The following is a 26404-nucleotide window of genomic DNA, read 5'->3' as shown; positions in this document are numbered from 1 at the left end:
CAGGATAAAGCAGTGGGCAACCCACCCACTGGAGAGACTTGAGAGACTGTGGCTTTGCACTCCCCAGGATAAAGCAGTGGGCAAACCACCCACTGGAGAGACTTGAGAGACCGTGGCTTTGCACTCCCCAGGATACAGCAATGGGCATGGAGACCCCTTGTGCAGCAGTGGCGTTGTGCGTTCATCAGGCTGAGGTGCCCCCCTCCCCCTCCCTCTGCCTGTGTACTTTCGATGTGATGCCCCAGCAGTGTTCTCTCCGTTTCGAATCAGGTATCAAGTGTGGGCTTCGCCCATGCATTTTGGGCCCAGTGGTCCACGGACAATGTTAGTACACTATCCGGACTTGTGTAGTTGGTGTACATATTTCTATATACTGAATTTGGAGTTTTGACTAATGGATTTTTCATGATTACAATCGTTACAATCATTTCCTTTTGTCCTTGCGTTATTCCAGGGGGAGGGGTGTGTATATGTAATGTTGATGCATGTATTTGTGTGTATGTTGTTGTGGGTGAGGGTGGGGGTGTTGAGTGTTGCGTGTCACTCTCTTTCCTCCCCCCCTCCCCTGTGTTGTAGGTGCAGTACTCACCATGGTCGCCGCCACCACCATTCGTACTCCTGGTAGAAGAGGAGGTAAACCAACAAGGGTAACACCTGAAGTTCGGGCTCCATGGCGTCCTGGTTCCTCGTAGGGTGTCGAGAGGTGAGTGTTTTCCCTTCTGTGTACTGTTTCCGTCGTGCTTTTGATAGCATTGGTTCCCCCCCGTAAAAAGGTGTCGGATAGGCCTCTGCAATACAGTGGGCGGTACTTTGTCTTTCGCCTATCTGTTGGCGGGACCGCCGCGGTGTTTGTTTCTACCGCCGTGGCAGTCGGAGTGTTAAACTGGCTGTCTATGTTGGAGGTTTCCGCCACAGTCGTAATCCCATTTTTTTTTCCACCAGCCTGTTTGCGGTATTACTGCCACTTTAACACCGACAGCCAGGGTTGTAATGAGGGGCTTAGTTATGAATAGTAAATCTATACTTATCTATTTGCACTTACTTTCTTGATTTTTTGATCCTCTATATTTTTGACACAATATTCTGTCCACACCTTATTTTTGGCCTCCATTTTCTGTCAGTGACATGATCCTGGGCTGCACCACGTTTGCAAAGCCATTGAAAACCTATGTTAGACAAGATACCCCCTGAGCCCTTGTAGTGGTCTACCAAGGCCTTTGTACAAATAAAACAAGCCCTGATTTGTTGAACCCTTTTTGGGGCTTGCAGATTATTCTAAACTACATTTACTGTATTGTCATGAATACAGTGGTTTCACCCTTGGATTATTGGTGCAAGCTCTTGATGATCAGAGAGAGACAATAGCCTATACTCATTTTAGCTTTGGTCCCAGTGGCTGCTGGGCTTCCTGTACGTCTCTGCTCTGTAGCCGTTGGTATCCACCTTGTTCAAGCCTCTCACAATATTGTCCTAAGTATTTCTCAAAATGATGCCATGTCCCATGCTGTTGTTGGTCTTCCCCTCACCACCAAACTTCAGCATCTCTCTACAGCCAGATTGTCTTGATATAAAATACTGTTACTGTCTGCTTTTCATATTACCCTTGCCCCCGTCCCACTTTCAGCCCTGTATTTTGGACAGCCACTCGTCAGGAAGGAGAATCTCATGATTTTCTTGCTGTGGTTCATTACATCAGAACCAAAAGAGAAGAATACCAAAATGTGCCCATAAGAGTTAAAGATGGCATGCCCTATGATGTCACACTCAAATCTTCAGGGGCAAGGTTACCTCTCTTGAGAATCCAACAGAAGTCTACCATTCACTGCTGCTAGTTAGTGTATCTACACCCAGGCTCATCAGAGAAAGACTAGTATGGTCCCTCTCAGGTGCTGTTGCAAAGCCATCAAGTATTGTGTTCGGCAACATGGATCCATACCTCTCAGTACAAGTGTATTGTGCCTTCTGGCTTGCTCTCCAGTGCCTATATCTGGACCTGCATCAAGCCCTGGGTTGGGGCACTCTTCTGGAGCTGCCCCTGTTGCTGCCCTGCCACCTGCCAGTTTGTCAGAACCACAGCTGTGCAAATGCTGTACCTATCACCCTTCATCGTTACGACCTGTCTTCGAGATAAGCAGCCATCTCTGGGATACTAGATCCACCAGTGGGTCTGGTTTGGCATATTTGCAGCTGGCTCTTGGTGGGATACAACATCACTGTGTAATAGGGAGTTATCAAGATGCCTAACTCTACTGCTCCTGTCCTTGGGTGGAGGTTACCCCCCTTTATATGGAAATAACTCCTACCTACTATTGCTTTAGAAATATGGCAAAGCCAGGAAACCTTTCTCTTGATGTGTCTGCACACACTTGCCCTTTGATGTCATACCAGTGGGTAGACTCAGCCAGATGTAACCTCCAAAAATCACTTTCAGCCATGATGGATTTTTGAGGAATGTTGTTCCCTGGGACCTCTGACCCTGCATCCTTGCAGGCAGGTCACTTCCTCCTCACCACTGCTGCAGTAAGTGCTGTAATAGTATTGGGCTTGTTTGTGCTTGTCTGGGCTTGTTTGGGCTTCTTGGCTTCTCCTCTCCTGAAAGGCCCCGCCCGCCCCCCTCCCTCCTCCTCGGAGCTCTTCTTGCTCCTGACTCCTGCTGCCCCCACACCCCCGCACTCCCATTGGAGGTTTCCCTCCCTCCTCCCAGCTGACACTCCCTCCCACCTCCCCTCTTATGCCGGTCGCAGCACGAGGTTAGAAGCCACCTCTGACCCTGCATCCTTGCAGGCAGGTCGCTTCCTCCTCACCACTGCTCCGGTAAGTGCTGCCATTGTTTTGGGCTTGTTTGGGCTTGTCTGGGATTGTTTGGGTTTGTTTGGGCTTGTTTGGGCTTCTTGGCTTCTCCTCTCCCAGAAGGCCCCACCCCCCTCCCTCCTCCTCGGAGCTCTTCCCACTCCTGACTCCTGCTGCCCCCACCCCCGCATTCCCATTGGAGGTTTCCCTCCCACCTCCCAGCTGCCACTCCCTCCCACCTCACCTCTTATGCCAGGTGCAGCGCGGACGCGTGCAGCAGGCGCGCTGCTGGCGCCCCAAAGGCACGCCAAAGGCAAGCCTGTCTGTGCCAGTCTGCGCCAAGACCACGCCGAGCGCCAGACCCCCTGGCCAAGACGCCTCCCACACCACCGAACACCTTTACACTGCCAACTAACTCTACGCCCTTAATCCAGGACGCTCCTCCATCTGCTTCCAGTCCACACCGACGTGCACCAAGGGACCCTTCTTCTGCAAAGCCTGCAATTTCACCTGCAACCTAACCTCCAAACTCCAAATCAAAAGAGACAACCACCTAAGATGCATCCTACTTAACACCCGCTCCATCCACAAACATGCAATTGAACTCTGGGACCTCCTGACCACATACTCGCCCGACGTCGCATTCCTCACCAAAACCTGGATGAATTAGGCCTCAGAACCAGATGTAGCCATAGCCATACCAAAAAACTGCAAGATCACCAGAAGAGACCGAATCAACAGACCAGGAGGAGGAATCGCCATAGTCCACAAAAACACCAGAAGAGTCTCCATCAACTCCCACGACACCATCAACTCCACTGAGCACCTCCACTTCAAAACCCACATCTACGCCAACAACACACTCAGAGTAACCCTGGTCTACAGACCCCCTGGACCAAGACCGCAGTTCTGCGACGACATCGCCGACTCCATCAGCGCCCAAGTCCTCACCTCAACAGACCACATTCTCCTCAGTGATCTAAACTTCCACCTAGAAAATAACAATGATATCAACACCACCAACCTAATCGACAACCTCGACAACTTAGGCCTCAAGCAACTCGTCACTACACCCACTCACTCTGCAGGCCACACACTCAACCCCATCTTCTCAGCCAGCAACCACGTCTCTTTCAGCCACACCACCGAACTCAGCTAGACAGACCACTGCTGCATCCACTTCTCCTACCAAAAACCAGTCACTCACCACCACTGCCCACAAACCCCCAACGCAACTGGAGCAAAATATCAATGGATCAACAGATCTCCATTCTCGCCCGGGCCCCATCCCCTGGGACCCCAAACCCTAACACAGCCACCACCAACCTGCATCGCTGGATAGAAGATTGAGCCAACACCCTTGCATCGCTCAAAAAACTCCCAAACACCTCCCACAGCATCAAGGCCAGCTGGTTCACCCCAGAACTACAGGAATCCAAACGGCTATGTCGCAGAATGGAAAAAACCTGGCACCTTGACCCTACCAACTCCAACCACATCGCTTTCAAGGATGCCCTACGCAAACATCACCAACTAATCCGCACCACCGAAAGGACCCACTTCAAAAACTGCATCGACACCAATCACAACAGTAAAGAGCTCTTCGGCATCGTCAATGAGCTCTCCATCCCCCAGGACCTTCTCCAACAAACCCCCGCCATCACAGGAGTTCTGCAACTCACTGGCAACCCACTTCCATCGAAAGATAGAAGAAATCCACAATAGCTTCAAACCCCAGACCCACCAGCTGACTACACACACCCAACGCTCCAAGCAACACCCACCTCCTCCACATCTGGACCCCCGTCAACATAGAGGACACCGCCACCACCATGGCCTCTATTAACTCCGGAACACGATCGGACCCCTGCCCACACCATATCTTCAATAAGGCAAACATCATCATCGTCCCCCACCTCTGCAAAACCATCAACAGCTCCTTCGAGTCAGCCACCTTCCCAGAAAGATGGAAGCACGCAGAAATCAACACCCTGCTGAAGAAACCAAAGGCAGACCCAGACGACCCCAAGAACTACTGGCCGATCTCCATCCTCCCCTTCCCAGCTAAGGTCATCGAAAAAAACGTAAACAGCCAACTATCCCAGTTCCTGGAAGACAGCAAGGTACTCGACACCTCCCAATCCGGATTCCGCAGAAACCACAGCACTGAGACTGCACTCATTGCTGCTACAGACGACATTAGGACCATGCTCGATGAAGGAGAAACAGCAGCACTCAGCCTCCTGGACCCCTCCGCAGCTTTCGACACGGTATGTCATCACACTGTCCGCACACTCCTCTACAACGCTGGAATTCGTGACAAGGCACTCGACTGGATCTCGTCATTTCTCTCAGGCAGAACCTAGAGAGTCCGCCTCCCACCGTTCCTGCCAGAAGCCTCCAGAGTCATGTGTGGCATTCCCCAAGGATCTTCGCTCAGCCCCATGCTCTTCAAAGTTTACATGGCCCCCCTCGCCAACATCGCACGAACCCACCACATCAACATAGTTTCCTACGCAGGCGACACTCAGCTCATCCTCTCCCTCATGAAAGACCCTACAACTGCAAAGAACAACCTCCACAACAGACTTCACGCCATCGCCAGCTGGATGGAATCAGGCCACCTCAAGTTAAACACAGACAAGATAGAAATCCTCATCTTTGGCACCAACCCCTCAACTTGGAATGACTCCTGGTGGCCACCTCCCTAGGAACCGAACCCTCACCCTCCACCCACGCACACAACCTAGGCTTCACCTTGGACTCCACACTCAGCATGATTCAGCAGGTCAATGCCATTGCCTCTTCCTGCTACAACACTCTCCGCATGCTCTGCAAAATCTTCAAGTGGATTCCTGTCGAAACCAGGAAAACTGTCACCCACGCCCTGGTCAGCAGCCGATTGGACTACGAAAATGCCCTATATGCAGGAATAACAACCAAACTCCTAACAAAGCTGCAAAGAATCGAGAACACATCCATCCGCCTCATTCTGGACATCCCACGCCGCGACCACATTTCCCCCCACCTCAGAGACCTTCACTGGCTACCAGTATCAAAGAGGATCACCTTCAAACTCCTCATCCACGCACACAAGGCCCTCCACGACACAGGCCCAGCCTACCTCAACGACAGACTCACCTTCCACACCACCACCGGCAATCTTCACTCCGCCAGCCTCGCCCTCGCCTCCATCCCCCGCATCCGCCGCACCACCGCTGGAGGAAGATCCTTCTCTCACCTAGCCGCCAAAACCTGGAACTCCATACCGCTCCACCTTCGCCAGATCCAAGACCTCTTGACATTCAGGAAATGCCTCAAGGCATGGCTCTACGACCAGTAGCTCCCACCCCTCCAGCGCCTTGAGACCATAATGGGTGATTAGTGCGCTCTATAAATCCTTGATTGATTGATGTCTCGGGGGATGTGCCTTTAATTGGAATGCCCTTCATAAGTAACAAAACTCTTTTCTAGCATGGACTGCTGGAATGTGCAGCACCGCCCCACAGTCTTTCCAATGCCTTGAGAAGTATAAGAATCCTGCAGGTCTATCACTTATCCTTCTCTGAAAGAAGGCAGTTTTGTGAGCATGGCGAAACAATTAACTGGAGCGTTTTTGTCAGCCCAAGTGAATATGACATTGTAGAGTATATACCCTATGAAGAAACTGCCATCTAACTTTGTCATGTCAGTGGCGGGGTGTTTGACGAGGGTCAGCGTCAAAGAAGTAAAGTAGCATGCATCTGGCACTTGGTTTCCAAAAAACCAAACAGAATCTTCACATTTTTGTTTCCTAAAAATAGCGTAGGACAGGCCTTCCGAGAGACTAGACACAATATCCGATGCTGGGATAAAGTAGTGAAAATAGTGAATTCCATTGCCATATGCTCAAGTTTGCTATTTGATAATAGATATGTTAGATGCCTAGATGACAATGCTCTTGCAGAGTAGATTAGGTTGGGGAGGTCGGTGTGATAGAAGGCTCTGAGTATTTTACACACATACTCAACACGTCTTTTAGCATATATGAGCAAAGAGATAACAGCGGTGATAGTATGAAGAAATTAGGGGACAATTTTATGGAAAGTGGTGCTGCACAGAGGGCAGTGCCACTTTCCCAGCACTCCTTAATGCCACGATGTGTGGGTTGTATTTAAAATACGGCGCACCATAGCGCAGGGTAGGGGGCAATAAAAAAAAGTCATTTCAGGTGACGCTATTGATGTACTGTTCAGCAGTAGCGCCAAAATGTTCACGCAACTCCTAAGGAGTACATAGGGGCCCATTCTGAATAATGGAAGCCCCCTTTTAATGCCTGCTCTGAGTGTTAAAAGTGCCATAAAAAATGGTGCAAGGAAATCTTGTTGATTTCCTTGCGCCATTTGTTCAGCCCCACTAACGGGCGATCATCCCCTTTGCATACTTTGTGCCTGGCACAGGCATAACGTAGTGCAAAGGGTAACAGAGTGGAACAATGCATGCATTGCGCCACTCTGTAAATACGGCGCAGGGATTTCGGCCTCATTGGGCCACATTAACGTGAACAATAATGACTCTAATGTGGCGTATATATGGTTTATAAATATACCCCTAGGTGAGATTAACAATGGCTTTGATCTCAACCTGAGTGTTGTCTGGTTTTGGGTGTCAGAGTTATTCAGGAATTGGTGAATGAAGATTTTTGAGACTATGATTGCTACCATTCTTGTCATAATAACACTCTACTTTCTAATTGTGTATGTGCATCATCCATTGTGCTTGCAGTAATAATGGCATTGCCCGGGTTTATCGGCTTGATAAATTTGAGGTTAATGAGGGATATGACAATGAAGGTTTCTAAACTGAAATTATTTGACTATATGCTGTTGATTTTTGGTAGGAATGTTACCTCCCAGTAAAAAGGAGGTGGCTTGAGAATGTGAATTTCCTTATATATGTACCTTGCATATTGCTCATATACTACAAAAATGCAGATCCATCTATGTGCCTTATTGTGTGCTGCTATATTTTATGAATCAGTTCCGATTTTGATTGTGCATCTGCTTCAAGTTCACTAAGGGGCCTCATATGCAAAGCACGTTTAATTCTTTTTTAAATGTACTAAACCCAATTAATGATGCATAAAACGTTTTCAAAATCATGAAACAGGGTTAAGAAACAATAAGGAATTGCCATTTGGAAGACGAGTGCTTAGGGCATCTCTTCCAAATACGGATTCCTTATGGTATGTATTATTTTTTTGGTAACTGAAATCTGGTTCAAAATATTAATATTTTACCACTGACTTAAAAGAGGCGGTAACGCATTCACAAATGGGGAGAGATCACCAAGAAACCCCTTCTAATTTGTGAATGTTAACAAAATACCTGTAAGAAGTAGGGAGTGGTCCATAAGGCCACTGCTTACTCCTAAAAGAGGTTTGTGTAACTTGTAATTTTGTTTAAACACATTCCATTTTACTTAAGGAAGAATGTGTTGCATTTAGGAAAAAATAGCTTATTTAAAACCCATCGCAGCCATGGTGTTCTCCTGATTGTAGCAAACCACCATCCCTTATTTTAATAGTTGAAATGCTTGATAGATTTCTACATGTTATCCTGAGTGTCTCTGTGTTTACTTTTACACACCTCCAGAGTTTCACAGACCTCTTGTTCGTCTTGAAGTGGACCAGACCTAAGCTCTGGACTTATTCAAGAAGCATGCCTTCAGCTGCATCTAAACACAGTGATTGGGTGATACACTGTGCCGTCGAAAGAACTATGGGGGTCATTACGACCTCAGCGGTCTTTTTGCAAGACCGCCGAGGGACCGCCGTGCGGAAGACCGCCTGCGTATTATAACTGTTGGCTGCTCTCCGTCGTTATTCCGATGGAGAGCCGCCAACAGCCATACTTGCGGGTGGCGGGGAAGTGGAGGTTGCTCCACCTCCACCGCCACGCCAACAGAACACCGCCCAGTGAATCACGTCCTGTGATTCGCCGTGGCGGTGTTCTGTTGGCGGTGTGGTGTTGGCGGAGCTGCCTGAGTGTGTGGATGTAGGCATGTATGTTGGGGTGTGTGCGTGTGTGTGTTGGTGGTGCCTGCATGCGTGTCGGGTGTGTGTGAGTAATTTTATGTGGGGTGTCAGGGTGGGGAGGGGGGCCCTGCCACCTTTGGGGGGTGGCAGGGGTGGTGGGGGGTGTAGGGGAGGGAGTCGGGGTGGGGGAGACCCCTATCAGTGCCAGGGAAGGAATTCCCTGGCACTAGTAGTGCTTACCGCCATGGATTTCATGGCGGTTGAAACCGCTGGAAATCCACGGCAGTAAGCCGGGTCAAAATACCTCCAGCGGTATACTGACGGCCGCCGGGCTGGAGACCCAGGTCTCCAACCCGGCGGGCGGAACGGAGAACCGGTGGATGACCATGGCGGTAACCGCCATGGTCATAATTCACCAAGGTAAGACCGCCAGCCTGTTGGCGGTCTTACCGCCGGTTCTCCGCCATCCGCCAGGGTTGTAATGACCCCCTATATTTGCTGTTTCTCTCTCCTTGGGCTAATGCAGACACACACAGTTATGTGCAAATGCACACATGCGAGTGCCTGTGTTTTCATATGTTAGTACATTAAACACAGTCCTATTGCCTCGGCCAATTCTTACATAATGTTTTACTTTGGGGGGGGCATTTAGTTTTTTTGTTTGACAGGGGCTCTTCTGGAAGTTAAAGTTGTCCAGCAAGACCTCAATAGCAATAAATCAATTCTTAAGTTTTCATGCGAAATTCACAAAGGGCTGACCTGTTACTTTCCAGTTCCACAGTTTTGCAGTCCTTTTCAAATATGGAAGCATATTCTGCACAACATTTCGTACCTAATATACCTAAAATATCTGAGGTAACTCTAAAATCTGTTATCATATGCATGAGGGTTGCACAGTCTGACAATTTAGACTTTGCTTTGATGTCTGCTTCTTATCATGAAAAAAACAAAAAGTTATTCAAATAATTTTTACAGCAGACCATCCAAGTGCTTGAGGGGAGCTTATTGATGGGTACCTGAGTCAAGATGTAATCACATTCACTGCTAAAGTCAAAATGTGTGCCATCAAAGCTTATAAAGTGCCCGTTGCCGTAGACATTGCAGGTCATGGGGCAGGAGTTATTTGTGCAGCTCCAGGTTCTGTTGATGCAGGTGCTGGAAGAAAACAGGTTTATAGGCATTTGAGATCTTCCAATAAAGCTTGTACTTAAACATGTTGCTTTACGAGTCACAGGGTCAAAATAAGTCTCTCCACTCTTTAAAATGACACAGGATATCGTGTGAAATATTGCTCAAGGTTCTCTGTTGCTCTGTTTCAATAGTTGGCTTGCATATCTACTGCACTGAATCTTTCACAAAGACTTGATAATACACATGTACCAAGGTCCCTCACAAGGACCCACAACTACATACATGCATTACCGAAACGATTTCTCAATGTAAGTTACACATAACAAGACCAAATCAATACCGGTAATTTGGGGTTTAAAATGAAGCATATGAATTTTGGACTGCAGGACTTAAGAAAACAATATGCGATACATTTTCTTAGCCAACAAGAATCAGAGCACCATGCGTCAGGCAGAAGTTGATGCCACTTAGCCGGTGGCAACTCAGACACAAGAATTTATCACCATTAACTTCCAGACAGCTATTAGGGGCCTTGATCAGAGTATTGGGACACCATGAATAATATGCAGGGCTAGTAGTGAAGATTTATATGCACTTGAAGAGCTGAAGCCAGCCTTAATGAGGAAAGTGACAGTTGGTTCAGGTCCCAAATAGAACATCTTGATACAGCTATGGATTCCCTGTCAATATGAAACATGTTAAGTCTCAGTTACAGGAGTGAACTTTCTATCTGTCTACCAAAAATCGAAGTGAAAAGTGTACTTCAGCTCTTCTGATCTGCATTAATAGGGATTAGTGGAACTCTGAGTGGAGCCCTAGAAGAATTGGATTGATGGGTGATGGTCTCTAATGGCATCTACATTAACTATTTATGGTGAGTGAGAGAATTGTGCAGGGACTTTACATCTTCATTTTGGGTCTGATTTAGAGTTTGGCAGACAGGGTACCCTGTTGCAATGTAATACCCTGTCTGCCAAACTCTTGGTCTGTTTGCCTTATTTAGAGCGATGAGGGCCATGAGCTTTTGTCCACAGAGCCCCGTTTGCTCTGTCAGCAGAAGGCTCAATCAGATGGCCAGATGGAGTGGAGAAGAAGACATTAGGCCATCCCTCAGGCCCATGTCTGTTGGAGGGTGTAATGTCTTTTTTCTGTCCCTCACTTCCAGGTAAAGGCTAGCAGCGAGGGACAGGAAAAACACACAATGAACCTGATACCCTGGGAGAGACTCCCAAGGTGTAGAGATAATGTTTTTTGTTTATGAAGAATTAAACTCCACTTTAAAAGTTTATTTCAGAAAAAAGGTTTAGAAGGTTGATAAATGCCCATTAAAACTGACAGTGGACGTCCACCAAACTTTTTGCACCTTGAAATGAACAACGTGATGGTGGTTCCTTTCAAGAAACAGAGATGATCTCTGGGCTGGTGGTCACCTCCTAATTTTGCAGATAGTAGGAGGAAGACATTACCTTTGCCACCTTGATGAATGGAGTACAGTCTCCCAGAGCCTAATTCAGGCCTTTTGTCTATCTAAGGGTCCCTCAGCACATGTACTACTGACATTAATAACTTGTGACCTTTTATTCACTTCTAAATTTGTGTTAATGTAGACTGCTTCAGTTTACTTGAACTGTCTGACTTTGGTACAAAAGTTTATGTTTTCCCTTAATTAAAATACACTTATAACATGGATATTTGTTCAAAATATTAGTCACAAGGGTACCTTTTCTTTCCAACAGACGCTGGGAACCTGCAACCCCACAATGTTCAAAAATTGACATTAACAGCTCAAGCAAGAATGTCTTGCCACATTTCCCTTATACACCCACAATCCCACCTGTCCTTATTTTCTTCTAGAAACTATTCTATTGAATAACTCAAAAACATCCTTATCCATCTATGCATTACAATTTGTGTTGGACTCAAAGAGAAATGTCTTGCTTTGATAAAGAAAAGAAAGTGATGTTGCATAAAATGAGGCAAAGTAGTCCTAAAGCCATACCATGTATTGCAGAGGATACTCAGAACATGGCCAGAGTTGTAGAATGATTCCCCATACACACATGGACACTCATTCTCAGGGATGCAGCCACCTTGGTCATCGGACACAAGTCCATCTGGGCATATACACCCAGAGACGCATTCTTCATTGTACTAGGAGAAGTGAAAACAAAGAAATCACAATGTTACTGAGGTATGCAAGGTACATGTCTGTCCAGAGAAGACTCCAAGGGCATAGCATATTCAGGGAGATTAGAGAACAATTAATCACAAAATTCCCAAATAAATAGGCAGTGGGCTACCAGGAGGATGGAAGAGATGACTAAGGTTCAGGATGGACTGTTTCCATAAACAACAGAGTCAGTAATGATTTGGATCATGAGGGACTCTGTCTAAAGTTGTTAGGCCTGCTGCTGCTAATGTCTGTGAATGCCAACAAATACTAATGACCTCATTTACTAGCGGCTTACACCACCGGTGCGCCACTTTTTCTGATGCAGTGCAGGCCCATATTTAAAAGACCACGCAAAACCACTTTGCGTGGCTTTTCATGGCCTTGTGGATATGGAGTAATGAAATGCAGCACAAGTCACTGCATTGCCTTACTTTGCATCAGAGGCATTCCATGGGTGTTGTGGTGGGTGTTCCCATGTAACACCCATTTATTTGACTCATTCCCAGATTTACAAGATTTCGTAAACCTGGGAATGCACTGAAAGCTTGCACCTTCACAGGGGTGGAGTAAGGGTGGTCGAACAGGGAGAAATAACATTTCTCCCTGTTTTTTTCCTCTTTCTATGTGTTCTACATTTTGCAGCGCACATAGAAGGAGAAAATGCCTCTCATGATTGTTTTTGTGCAGGAAGGAGTCCTGCACCAAAACAATTATTCCCACAATGCAGGCACTGTTGCACCATGACACAAGGGTGCCTGAGTTAGCGCATGACAGCAATTTGTGCACTAGCACAGGGGTCAAGCGCAGAAATGTGCAGTATCTTGCAGATACGGCAAATTCCTGCCATTTTGTGTTGACGCCAGGCAGCATAGCAAGAAGGCTTGCAGTGCCGCCCTGCGCCAAAACATTGTACATGATGCCATACATTTGCATCCATTCAAGAAGTACTTCAATAGGTACAGATTAACAACTTTTTTGGCAATCCAGTCAATATATCTATTTAGGATCCTGATTTGTAAAAATGAACAAGTCAAAACCACTTAGGGGCTGTTTACAAGTTTGGTGGTCAGAAAAACCTGACCACCAAATTCCAGATGAGGACACTGCCACAGTTCTAATGGTCTCCCCATCTGCCCCATTACAAGTTTTCCTCTGGGCTGACAGGTCAGCCCAGTGGAAAATGTAAGGCAGCATTGGACTTGGCCTCGGATCTACATGGAGCCACCACACCGGGGACCCCACTAGCATCCTCAGACAGTGTACATTCCAATGGTGCTGGGTAGGGGGGCAGTGTTGTTGGCAGTGCAGGAGCACCACTGTGCCCCCCAGCACTTGTTCCCTGCCACCCTTTTCATGGCAGTCAGATCACCATGATAAGGCTGGAAGAGAACATGGTTGTAATTAGCATGGCAGCACTGACTTCAGCGCCGCCATGGATGATTACAACCATGACCGCCATCATTTCATAGGGATTGGAGATCCTGGCAGAAACAGTGATCTATTGGCAGCACCAACCAGAATGTGGCAGTTGAACCGCCACTGTAGTAATGGTTCGACCTCCACCACGAGTCTGGAGGTCTTTTGTCTGTCAGACTCGATTCAGGTCCTTAGTGAAATGAGAACAGCGAGAATAACTGACCCGACTTAGGGCACCAAGACCGAGCTACCAAACCAAAAATGCATTTGAGGGGTGACACACCCCAAGAACTCAGCTGAAGCTGCCCATCCCACCTCTGACTGGTAGTTCTCCCTGGGAACTCATGACTACAGTCATCTAGAACACCAAGGTCTGGGGTCCCTGCCCTAGGTTCACTTATTTTAAATGTATGTTCTCTGGATGCACTCTTCTTCATCTCTGCTACATGAAGTGTTGTAGCACAGATTAAGAGTTGTCAAATCAGTGCATGTGGGCAGGGCTCCATGTTTTTAGTCTTCGCCTTTTACAAATTATTTAGTCCATGTACTAGGCAGGATTCACAAATAGTAGATGGCACTTATAATGGAAAAAAATAAAACAATCTCTTTAAAGTGCAAAAAGTTTCTTTGTTTAACATGCTGAAGCATTTCACTTTAATGCATCAGCGGATATCACTACATGCATACATTTATTATAAGTGCTAGCTCTTAGAAACATTTATGGCTTCCCCACCTCCTCTCATTAACAATGCCATTAGTTAACTAAGAGCCAAGTCTGTAGTCATGTAAACCTTAAACATAGCTGAGCCTCTTATCATAGATGAAACAACACAATAGTCTATTAAATCAAACATTAGAGGGGACTGGACAGAGCATATCCTTAACTCAAGTATTAAATGTTGGCTAATATGTGATGATAAAAAATATTTGTCTAGGATCACACAATTTGCACATGCAAGGACGCTGGTATTGATTCCAGGCAACCTGGTTTCAAATTTTGAAATTCAACCTCGCTCTGTCTCTCTCCCTTTCATGTTTATATCAAAGGTCACTGTTTTGTATTTCTTTCTTGGTTCTCAACAAGAAAATTGAACATGGAGATAGCAGAACCTAATCAGGGCCCCTAGACAAGAACAACTAAGCCAAGAATGTATTTATTTGATGGGTGTCACACCACAAACATCCCTCTGAACCTACCCCCTTCCATGTACTGATTTCAGAAAAAATGCAAAATATCATCCAGTGTTGAAAAAGTGGGAAATTTGTCTTATTATGAATTTGTTCTTTGCATTGCAAAATGCCTTCATTCATCACTAATGGAACTAGTTAATATTATAACTTGAATCTTTAGTTGGGAGGGATATGCACCCTGTCCAAGAAGGGACCACAATCCTAGTCAGGGTAAGTCAGTTACACAACCTTAATTAACCTGTGCTCACCCTCAGATTGGTTGGCCCAGATCAGTCAGGCTTAACTTAAGAGGTAATGTGCAAAGTATTTGTGCAACACTTAATGTATAGTAACACAGTGAAAACACCACAAAAAGACTCCACGCCAGCTTAGCTAAATCGTGAATATATATCTGAGTGAAAACAAGACCAAAATGACCAAAATCCAATTAGTAGAACTCAGGATATGACTTTTTTAACGATTAAACTGCAAAATAGTGCTTAGAAGTATAAAGCACCAATCGTGAAAGTCTGGTCACATTAGACCAGGTTAAATTCAAAAGTTCAGGTAAATTGTGATGGAACGCAGCTCGAATACAGTCCGAGGTATATCAAGTTGAAGTTTTACCTTCTCCGTTTGGTGCGGATAGTCTGGTCACAGACACAAAGAGTTGCTGAGTGTCACTGATGGACAGGCTGGAACCTTGTGGCACGATTGGCAATGCAGCTGTGCTTAGAAATGAAATTGTGCCCATTCACACTGATCCTTTGTGTAAGCAGTGTGGTTCTGGTGCGAACTGACTCATACACAAATAGCCCAAAAGCTTGATTTGAAGAACAAAAACCACTTCTAAGGGCCCAGAACTGGAGGGAAGTCTCTTGGGGTAGGGAACCAGTTAAAGACGGGTCGAGGAGCTGTAATAGGTGTGATGGAGGTCTTTTGTGTCCCTGAGACTTTAGAAACAGGAGACAAGGCAGCAAGCCCTTGGAGAACTTGGCTTCAAGGATGTAGAGAACACATCCAGGCCTTCTCACTCAAGGCAAGAATCAGCAGGGAGCAGGACAACACAGTAAACCAAGTAGCAATGCGGCAGTCCTTCACACAGCACAGCATCCACCAAGCAGTAGGCCAATACAGCAATGCATTTAGAAGGGTGGCAGTCCCTCCAGACAGCACAGCAGTCCTTCCTCCTGGCTCTAGTAGAGTTCTCTTTTGGCTGAGTTTGGGGTCCAGTACTTATACCCTGTTGAGCCTTTCAAGTGGGGGATATGTCAAAGAGAGGCCTTTGAAGTGCACAAGGTTCATGCCTTTCTTCTCTAGCTCCAGGCACTCTACATGGTTTTATGCAGCCCTTTGTGTGGGGAGTAGCACAGCCTTATTCAAATGTAAGTGTCAGCTCCTCCCTCCCATCGAGCCCAGGAAGACCCACTAGCCTGGTGATGGGTTATTGGGATGCAAAATCACACCCAAGCTCCCTTTGTGTGTAACTGTCTAGAGGGAATGCACAAAGCCCAGCTGTCAACCACACCAGACATGTATTCATGGACAAGCAGAGGCACAAAATGGGTAAAGTAAGAAAAAGCTAACTTTCTAAACGTTGCATTTTCAGATTTTCAATCTAAAATCCGACTTCACCATAATTTGGGATTTTAAATTGTGCGACCAAAGACAATAAACTTAAAATTTCTATCTTTTCTCAATTGGAAGTCACATTTAAGGGTTGCTTCAAGCTAACCCCAATGTTAATCTATGGGACAGATAGACCTTGCAGTAGTGAATAGCGAATTAAATATTTTTCACTATCAGGACATATTAAACTTGAAAGTACATGTCCACCTTTTTAAATACCTTGCACCCTTCCCTTGGGATTAAACTGGGCCTACCGTGGGGTGACTTATATGTACTAAAAAGGAAGATTTAGGCCTGGCAAATGGGTAAACTTGCCAGGTCAAGAAGGCAGTTTACACTGCACGCACAGGCTCTGCAGTAGCAGGCCTGAGACATGTTTAAAGGGCTACTGTTGTAGGTGGCACAATCAGTGCTGCAGGCCCACTAGTAGCACTTAATTTACAGGCCCTGGCACTTGTAATGCCCTTTAAAAGAGAGTTACAAGTAGATTAAATATGTCAATTGGAGATACGTCAATGTCACCATGTTTAGAGTACAGAGCACATTCACAGTAGCAGTGGTTACCAATGGTAAAGTGCACAGAATCCTAAAGCCAATAAAAACAAATTCAGCAAAAAAGAGGAGGAGGAAGGCACAACATTTGGGGATGGCCCTGCAGAGAGGGTCAGGTCCAATACGACCCCCTTCCAGCCTAAAATTATGGTACAGCATTGACCTTGTCCACGATTCTCCGCCATAGCTCCATCTTCCTAGCAATGGATGTCTGCTGCACCTGTGCTCCAAATAGCTGTGGCTCTACCCGGATGACTTCCTCCACCATGCCCCTCAGCTCCTCCTCAGAGAATCTGGGGTGTCATTGTGGTGCCACGGGTGTAGTATGAGTGGTGGAGGTGAGGGTGTGTGGGGTGATGTGTTGGGGTGTGTGATGTAAAGTGTGTGAATGGTGTATAGGTGATGATGTTATGTGGCTCTGGTTCTGTGGGTGCTCTTACTGTCTCTCTCTGGTATCAGTTCTTTCTAGTTGTAAAGGGTTATGGGTAGTGTGGGTGGGTGTTTTATAGTGGTGTGGGTGTGTGGGTGTGGTGTGTGTATGTGTGTCAGGTATGTGTAGTTTGAATTGTCCAATGTGGTAATGTTTTGTTAGAATGTATGTATTTTGAGCTGGTGGTATGTACCACCAATGGTTTACTGCCATTGAATGTCTGCTGCGGTAATTCGTGGGTCATAATGCTGTGGGCATAGTTCTGCTGGCGTAAGGGTGTGGGTTTTGCTACCGACAGTTTATCACTGACCTTTCGGTTGCCGAACTTGTGTGTGTGGCTGTTTAGTGACGGATTGGTATGTGTGTGTCATAATATGCTTGGCGGTTATCTGCGGCGGCGGCGTTATGTTGGCGGCAGGCGGCATGGCAGTAAGCAGGATTTACCGCCAATATTATAATGAGGGCCATTGTGTCATTGTGGTTGGTAGTGAACTTGTCTTGAGGGATTTGTGGTTCATGTTAATAGCATAATATGTGTGAGTGTGTGTGTGTGACTGTGTTTGTGGAAGGAGGGTGTGTGTGTCTTTGTGTGTGTGAGAGGTTTGGAAGGACTTTAAATATTTATAAGAAAGTGGCGACAATACAATTCTTTAATTTGAGAGTGAGAGTACTTTGGTTTATTCTACCAGCCTAAATGTTTTATCACTCACCTTTGAATGTGTTTGCTACTGACTGTCATTGCGGGACAAATTTTCATGACCTCGAGAGTGGGTATGCAATACTACTTACTTAGGAGGTGTTGTGAGCGCATAATCATGCAGTGCGATGTCTGTTTGAAATAGTCACAGCTCTTCAGCAAGTGTACTGGAAGTCCTCTTTTTTCTAGCGACCACTGATTATTGTGGTGCTTAAGGCTAGGTCGACCTGTTCTCTTTTTCCCATTGTTGGGTTGCCTTCATCTGTAACATGGGTGGGAAAGGGCCTTGTTTTCTCAGTAACATTATCTTTCAGTATTCCACTCTGTTTCTCACTCTCCTTCTCTCCTCTTTTTGTCATTCTTCCCTCTCGCTTTCCCTTAAGTACTTTCCCTTTCTACTTGCCTTGCTTTGGCTGTTCTAATGCTTGTAGAGCTAAAGAGCAACATAGACTCCCATCTTCATTCCTGTCATGAATATTTCTTGCACTGCCTACAGTAGTGAGGTTGCTTTACAGAGTGTTTGTGTATAACGATCTAGCCACAGGTGCTCACTGCAGAGACATGTTAGAACAATTCAAATGTAATCCACATAAGAACGAAATATTTACACAGCATTATACCACCAAAATTAGGACCATCAAAGTATGCAGGATTAGTTTATGTTGTCCACAATAGTGCAAAAAAGACACTGGATCTTCATAGATCTTTAATAAATGTGTGTATTGCATACAGACTACTAGATTTCGCCATGATTTGTTATTTTCATAGTGAAAGAGATATTTGGGGTTATTCTAACTTTGGAGGAGTGTTAATCCGTCCCAAAAGTGACGGTAAAGTGACGGATATACCACCAGCCGTATTACGAGTTCCATAGGATATAATGGACTCGTAATACGGCTGGTGGTAAATCCGTCACTTTTCCGTCACTTTTGGGACGGATTAACACCTCCTCCAAAGTTAGAATAACCCCCATTGTGTATAAAGAACAAGTGAGGGGGGTATCAAGCAAAGCATGTGGCTTGTATACAAGTCACCACACATCAGAAACTAGCAGGTGCACCTAATATGAGACACTTTGAATGAGTCGCCTTCACCCATTGACTTTGACTATTAAGTGCATTGTGATGAAGAATGTATTACAAAAAACATGTGAAGAATCTTCTGACATACCAGCATTATCATTGTGGCGTCAAATCTATTGGCCAATGCTTTACTAATTTTAGAGACTATATTTAGCAAAGTACAGTGAAGGCAGCTAAACTCTTACATGATAACATAAATATGTGACCCTGAAGATGTATTACAGGATACAAGTGGCGACATTTTCAAAGCGGGCAGAAAAGATGAAGCAACATGCCTTAAGTAGAGCTACATGAGAGGTTTAATGGTAAAGGAGATAATAGAAAGGAGTCTATCTGTGAGTGGCATGAAGATGGTAAGACGTATTTTCTGAAATGTAGAATGGAGGTGGTTAGTTAGCTTGTTTGGGGGCAGATCATTCAAGTGTCTTCAGGAAAAAAGGAGAAAAACACAAATAGCTTCGTGATTTGAGCTCTTTGTGTTTAGCTCAATGAAAATTGTTGATGACGTACAGCCGTTTAATTGTTCAATGTACGAAGTGTGAGTCTGGATAGCTGAGTGCACCACGATCATTAAAATACAAATAAATACGTCCAATTTTGCATAGCAGACAAAACATGCAGACGTCACAGGTAGTAAGGCTGGAACCACCTACACAATGCATGTCCTGGGTCTTGCAGCTCTTCTGACATTCGGATCCCACTACATCTGGGTCAGCCGACAAGCATTCCACATAATACATGGGCGTAGGGCATTCTGGAAGAGAGACATGGAGATAAAATGTTACTTTATAAAATAAGATACACGACATGGTGTTTATAATAATCATCTTATTCCACAAAAAACAGATTGCACTCTTTGGCACAGATTTACAGATATTTTGCATTGAGTTTGCCGCACAAACGTGACATCACCCTTTAAAAAAAGCTTTCATTTTATTTACCTTCCAAAAAGTTGTGTCAAAGTAGCTCAAAACAGAGCAGAGCACTACTTTGTGTTTCCTTGCGGCAAGGGGGCTTTCAATCGGTGAAACATTGGCATTCCCATGCCAGCACTCAAGGTTGTTAATGCAAAACCCCATCTACTAACAGTAGTAGACAGGGGTTTTCACCAAAAAAATAATGCCACTTTGAAGCAGGTGTAAAAGGGAGAAATGCTTTCATGATGGATAGCTGAAATATAAATAGTAACCCATCCTTCGAAATCACAATCAGGCCCTTCAGTTACCAAAGCAGTAATGGTCAATACTTTTGTTTTGTCATAGCAGTGATTCCAAATCCGTGTTGTTTTTTTCAGACTGGCATGGACTAGTGGTCTCAGAAGTATTTCCCATTCTTGAAGCAAAACATGTTAGGTTTATAGGAGGTTCCTGCTTGTAATTTGAGCCAGTGTCCAATAATTAACAGGGTTCATAGTGTTCTAAACATACTACGCCCCAAGCTATCGGTCCTTTCCCTAGCTTTACTAAACCCCTTTCCTGTCTCACAAATACAGGAACATACTGTTTCCCACAAGTCATTCTATTTCAAAGTTTAGACTTAATGAGAAATGTTAGTGATTTTATTAACATAAGCATTACTAACCCTACTATCATTGGGCTTGAGAGCTCTCTTACCTTCAAAACCCTGCAAACACTACATTCCTTTGTGAGGATATCTAGCACTAAATGGTTTTGCATTACAATTGAGTGCATGGTAATTAACTCAGTAATAATCTGTATTAGAGGTCTAGTGGTACTACAAGAAAGCCTATCTACAAGCGCTGAAAATCTCTGATGTTTCACAAATTCATAGATTCTGCTATAGATGAAGTCATGGCTCTTAATGCATCAAATACTATCTGCTCAAAACCATGCTTCATTCTCTTCAAATCAACAGTATCATTCATCCTACTCACATTATAAGGTCTAGGAACTAGTAAAATTGAATAGCAAGATCCCACACAGTTGCTAGGCAGGTTTAGATTAGGCTCTGCTGGAAAACTTCACTCTGTTGGTGGATTTTTTTTAATTCGGGCACTTTGCGCTATGCGGAGTAGTGCAGAGTTCCCGAACTCCGCCATCCACCGTGAAGCGCAGGTTTTTGTTTCCATACTTATGTGCGAAATGTATTTTGCCATTTGCAAGCAAGTGCCTCAATATTCTCAAGCTGCTAGCAAGCGGGCATGAGATTCTGTGTTCGCTCACACATCTTCCGGCTGAATACTTGTAGCCATCAGTGAATGAAAGAAATGTTTCTGTGGTATGTTTTTAAAACTTTATTTAGGGACGGGATGGAATTGGATTCAATTAAAAATGTTGGCTATTGTTTGCATTTTACTTTTTTTCTGCAAAAAGTATATATGTGGGGAAATATGTGATGCCATAGGAGGATGAATGTTGTTGTAACATTTTTCTAGCTCAGTTAATTTTTGTGTTTTGCATAACTGAATGAATGGTCATATTTATTTCAGTGTTACCAACAGGCCTCCATTTTCGAGCCAGTATGTGTGTGTGTGTGTTTGTCATCAGCCACCATTTGTCTTTGTTCTCCATGCCATGTGGCCAGTAGCCATTTTGTGTATTAGATGCCCATAGGCCTGAATGTGTTCTTTGCTCCCCATGCCTCCTTCCTTGCTGTTGTTTGATCATGTGGATGGCAGCCATTCTGTACATCCAGCCAAATATGCTTTTGCCATAGGGTAGCATATGTTCTTGTTCCCCTGGTCTCCTTGCTCACTGTTGTTGTTTGACCATGTGGCTGGTAGCCGTTTTGTGCATCTAGCTAGTGTGCCTTTGCCATAGGCTTGCAAGGATGGATGTGATGTCAGCCTAACAATATGTTTCAGAATATGATTCTGATGAACATTGCCTATATTATTACACACTTTTTTTTCATTTTTTAGTTTGCACCTCCTTGCCTCACAATATGTTTCTTTCTTCTCGTCCTCCATTACACACATCAGAAATTACTGATTTTTTCAAAAACGTTTTTATTTTACTTTTTTAAAATTCATTTAATTTTTTTTTTTTTTGCATTTTGCCTTGATTAATTCATCCATGCATCCACCATAGATCCACATCCGTGCTTCAGCATTTGTTTTAGGTACATTTACATTTCCTCCTTGACACCCTGGGTGTGGTGCACTGCAGACACATTGTCGTCATTCTTTTTTTTTAATGAATATTCCATTTAACCCGGACCACCTTGCCTGCCATAGTTTTTTTTTAAACCATGTTCTATTTAACTATTTAACTATTTAACGATGCACCTCTCTGACTATCACAGGTAAAATAGATGGAAATAAAGGAAAGTGCTATATCTGTTGTGTTGCCCTATTTGAAATGAAATTTTATGGTATGGTCGTGTGGTTTAAGTTTACAATGTTTTGATACATTGTTATTTATTACGTTAGTATCCAAATATACTAATATTGCCTTTTCTCTGTATCATTTAAACCTGCAACAATGCCGAGTTTCACTAACTACAGGTTTTTCTTGCTTGGCTGCTTTTAAGTTCACAAGAGAAGAAGAGACGTCATCATCCTCAGTAGTGCCAAACAGTGACTCCAGTCCTCCAATCTCTTCCACTTGTGGAGCTTAGGGTACGATGTACGATCCCGAGTTTTGAGGCCCGCAATTTGCAACTCATTTGCTAGTCACAAATTGCGAGTTGCAAAACCATATTTACAACAGTGTACTTCACACTGTTTGCGATTCCCAATGGGGTCGCAAATGACCTAACTCATTGATATTCATGAGGTAGCTCGCAGTTTGTGACCCCATTGGGAATGGCCACACTCACAGGGATGGTGGCCTGCTGGGGATAGCAGACCACCATGTCTGTGACTGCTTTTAAATAAAGCATTTTTTTTTTTTTAATGCAGCCTGTTTTCCTTAAAGGAAAACAGGAAGCATTTAAAAACAAAAAAATGAAAAGTTTTCTTTTCATTTTTTCAGAGCAGGCATTGAAAAATTATTTTGGCTACCATTCACAAAGGGGAAGGGGTCCCATGGGGACCCCTTCCCATTTGCGAATGGGTTAGCACCAATTTGAAATGAAGATAAATGTGATTGTTTTGTGACTGCATTCACAGTCACAAAACAATCCTACATTGCACTGTGACTCGTAATTAGGAAGGGAAAGCCCCTTCCTAATTGCAACTCCAACACCAACCAACACCACAGATTCACCTTTGACGAACCTCCTGCTCTCCTGGAGCCCCGTCAACAACAACAGCACCATAGAAATCATGAACACCATCAACTCCGGCTCTCCATCTGACCCCTGCCCTCACCACATCCTCAACAAAGCAAGTTCCGTCATAGCACCCCAACTACAGAAGATCATCAACAGCTCCTTCGAGTCCGCTACCTTCCTAGAGAGCTGGATACACGCCGAGATCAACGCCCTCCTCTAAAAACCCAAGGCGGACCCAAAAGACCTCAAGAACATCTGGCCTATCTCCCTGCTCCCCTTCCTGGCAAAGGTCATTGAGAAGGCCGTCAACAGACAATTAACCCACTTCCTAGAGGAGAACTGTACCCTGGACCCTTCCTAATCCGGATTCCGCAGCAACCACAGCACAGAAACTGCCCTCATCGCCGCCATCGTTGACATCAGAACCACACTGGACAGCAGTGAAACCACGGACCTCATCCTCCTGGACCTCTCGGCCTCATTCAACACTGTCTGCCACCACACCCTACTCTCACGCCTCAGCAATGCTGGAATCTGCAACAAAGCCCTGGACTGGGTCACCTCCTTTCTCTCCGGCAGAACCCAGAGAGTCCGCCTCCTCCCATTCCACTCGGAGGCCACCAAAATCATCTGCGGTGTACCTCATGGTTTGTCCCTCAGCCCGGCCCTCTTCAACGACTACATGGCCCCACTCGCTAAAATAACCCGATCCCGCAACCTCAACATCATCTCATATGCCAATGACACCCAGCTAATCCTCTCCCTCACCAAGCACCCCGCCAAGACCTACTTCCACAAAGGAATGAAGGCCTTCACCAAATGGAGGATGAGCAGCTGCCTCAAACTCAATTCTGACAAAACGGACGTCCTCATCTTTGGCTCCACCCCCTCCGCATGGGATGACTCCTGGTGGCCTGCCACTCTCAGAACCGCTCCGACTCCCACCGACCACTCACACAACCTAGGATTCATCTTGGACCCCTCACTGTCGAGACTGGGGCCACTCACCTGAAAAGCAGGATGTCTGCATGAGCGATGGTATGCCCCGACCACCTGGAACACCTCTCGGCACTTCCTGGTGGACACAGAAACCCCAGCAGGTGTCCCAAAAGGAAATAGGGAGTGGAAGAGAAAGAGACAAAACACTGCCAAGTCTTGCCGGTCCAGCCAGGCACCCTGTATCTTCGGGGGCAGGTTGTTGTTGACAGAGTGATAGTAGAGTTAGTGCACTCAACTTCCTTGAAACTGAATCTCTCTTTCCGATATGGGCACGGAAGCAGTAGAAGAACATCGAGATACTCCAGCACTTTTCTTGGATAACAATAATTCTTGGCACAATTACTAACACTGCATTACCAAAACCCCAAACAGAGTATCATAACAACAAGTACTGCGACACTAGAGCTGGTTTCACAGAGATTCACTGTTGCACCCTACAATTAGAACTGTGGTTGAACTTATCATGCACAAGAAAGACAAACAAGGGCATTAATTATATCACATATAACTTTCCTGCATACATAGGGTTAAACTAAAAGGAACAAAAACAATCCAAGAAATGCAAATGTCCTCTATGGGTTCAAACAGTTAGGGTGGCACAGTTTGGTTTGGTTTCACTGTGTGTGTGAAAAACCCTTCAAAAAGCAAATTCCTCAAACCTGAAACACATGCATGAATGATACAATTTAAAACCAAGAGTTATGCTATTAGAGAAAGAAAAGTGACGTAAATGCTCTTTTAAAATTGCACTGTCACGTGGTGTGGTACCTGAGCTCAAGCAGATTTCCTGAAGCACATTTAAGCAAGTAACAACAATAATAATGTAGAATGTTCAGAAATGCATTTGTCTCTTCAAGATAAGCACTCTCCCAAAATACGAGGTCTGAAATACACCAGCTGTTCTAGAAAAGCGCGGCGCTCAAAGAACAAACTCCCTGGAGAATACTAGTCACTTAGCTGCAGTCTTTCTACACCTGCTCACATTAGCAAATATGCATTGGTAAAACAAGCATTGATAAAACCAATTGTGTAACACAGCACATTATGTTTACTTAGAAACATGAAGGTTTAACCAAGAACAGAGATATGATTTAACCCTAATCCCTGGGGATGCTGACAGATAACGATGGAGGCACCTTGGGGATTCCTGACACTCACTATCCATGACCCACCAAGTCAACACCATCTCCTCCTCCTGATTCAACACTCTTTGCATGCTCCAAAAGATCTACAAATGGATACCCACCGAACCTAGAAGAACAGTCACTCAAGCCCTCGTAAGCAGCAAACTGGACTACGGCAATGCCCTCTATGCAGGAACCACGGGAAAACTCCAGAAGAGGCTGCAACGCATCCAGAATGCCTCTGCACACCTCATCCTGGACATCCCCACCAGTGCCACATCACAAACCACCTGAAAAACCTGCACTGGCTTCCAGTCAACAAGAGAATCACCTTCAAACTCCTCACCCACGTTCACAAAGCACTGCACAACACCGGACCAGAATACCTCAACAGACGACTCTCCTTCTACACCCGGACCAGGCATCTCTGCTCCACCAACCTCGCCCTCGCAACCGTCCCATGCATCCGCAGAACTACAACTGCCGTAGATCATTCTCACACCTCACCACCAAAACGTGGAACACTCTTCCCACCCACCTGCGCAATACCAAAGACCTCCTTAACTTCAAAAAACTTCTCAAGATTAGGCTGTTCGATCAGAAGCAGCACCTCCCCCCTTCACCTTCTCCCCCCTCCCTCCTCAGCACCTTGAGACCCTCACGGGTGAGTAGTGCACTTTACAAATCCCTGATTGATTGACTGAACTCGCAAACCCATTTTTGTGATTCAGTAAATAGATTACCGATCGCAAAAATGGGTCTCTACTTACCAAAACGCTTTTTTCTAGTCACAAACGACCCGATTCTACGAATCGGGCTGTTTGCGATGGGAAAAAAGGTACGTACATGTGGCCCTTAGTGTCACTTCCAAGTGAGAGCTTTAAGATGACCCCAAAGAAAGTTGTTCCCAAAAAAGTGGTCAGTGAAAAGTAGCAGATTTCCACTAGTGGCGTACCAACCACATCCTTTTTCAGGAAACGTGTGCCTGCTACACTGGCCTCTGGGGAGGAACCTAGGAG

General features: G+C 45.2%; 1 protein-coding gene across 1 annotated transcript in view; it reads right to left on the bottom strand.

Annotated features, from left to right (window-relative positions):
• The window catches only part of LOC138284401 (mucin-5B-like), a 1991087-nt gene that overhangs the window by 642464 nt on the left and 1322219 nt on the right, over positions 1-26404 (bottom strand). The window contains exons 18-20 of the mRNA XM_069223138.1: positions 19740-19840; positions 11937-12088; positions 9823-9961 (exon numbers count right to left, since the gene is read on the bottom strand). Coding sequence (XP_069079239.1) covers positions 9823-9961; positions 11937-12088; positions 19740-19840 — 392 coding nt within the window. The remainder of the gene's footprint in view (positions 1-9822; positions 9962-11936; positions 12089-19739; positions 19841-26404) is intronic.

The sequence above is a fragment of the Pleurodeles waltl genome, chromosome 3_1 (assembly GCF_031143425.1).
Source record: "Pleurodeles waltl isolate 20211129_DDA chromosome 3_1, aPleWal1.hap1.20221129, whole genome shotgun sequence".
NCBI classification, from domain to species: domain Eukaryota; kingdom Metazoa; phylum Chordata; class Amphibia; order Caudata; family Salamandridae; genus Pleurodeles; species Pleurodeles waltl.
The sequence above is the reverse complement of the archived record's forward strand: the minus strand, read 5'-3'. Positions and strand labels throughout refer to the sequence as shown.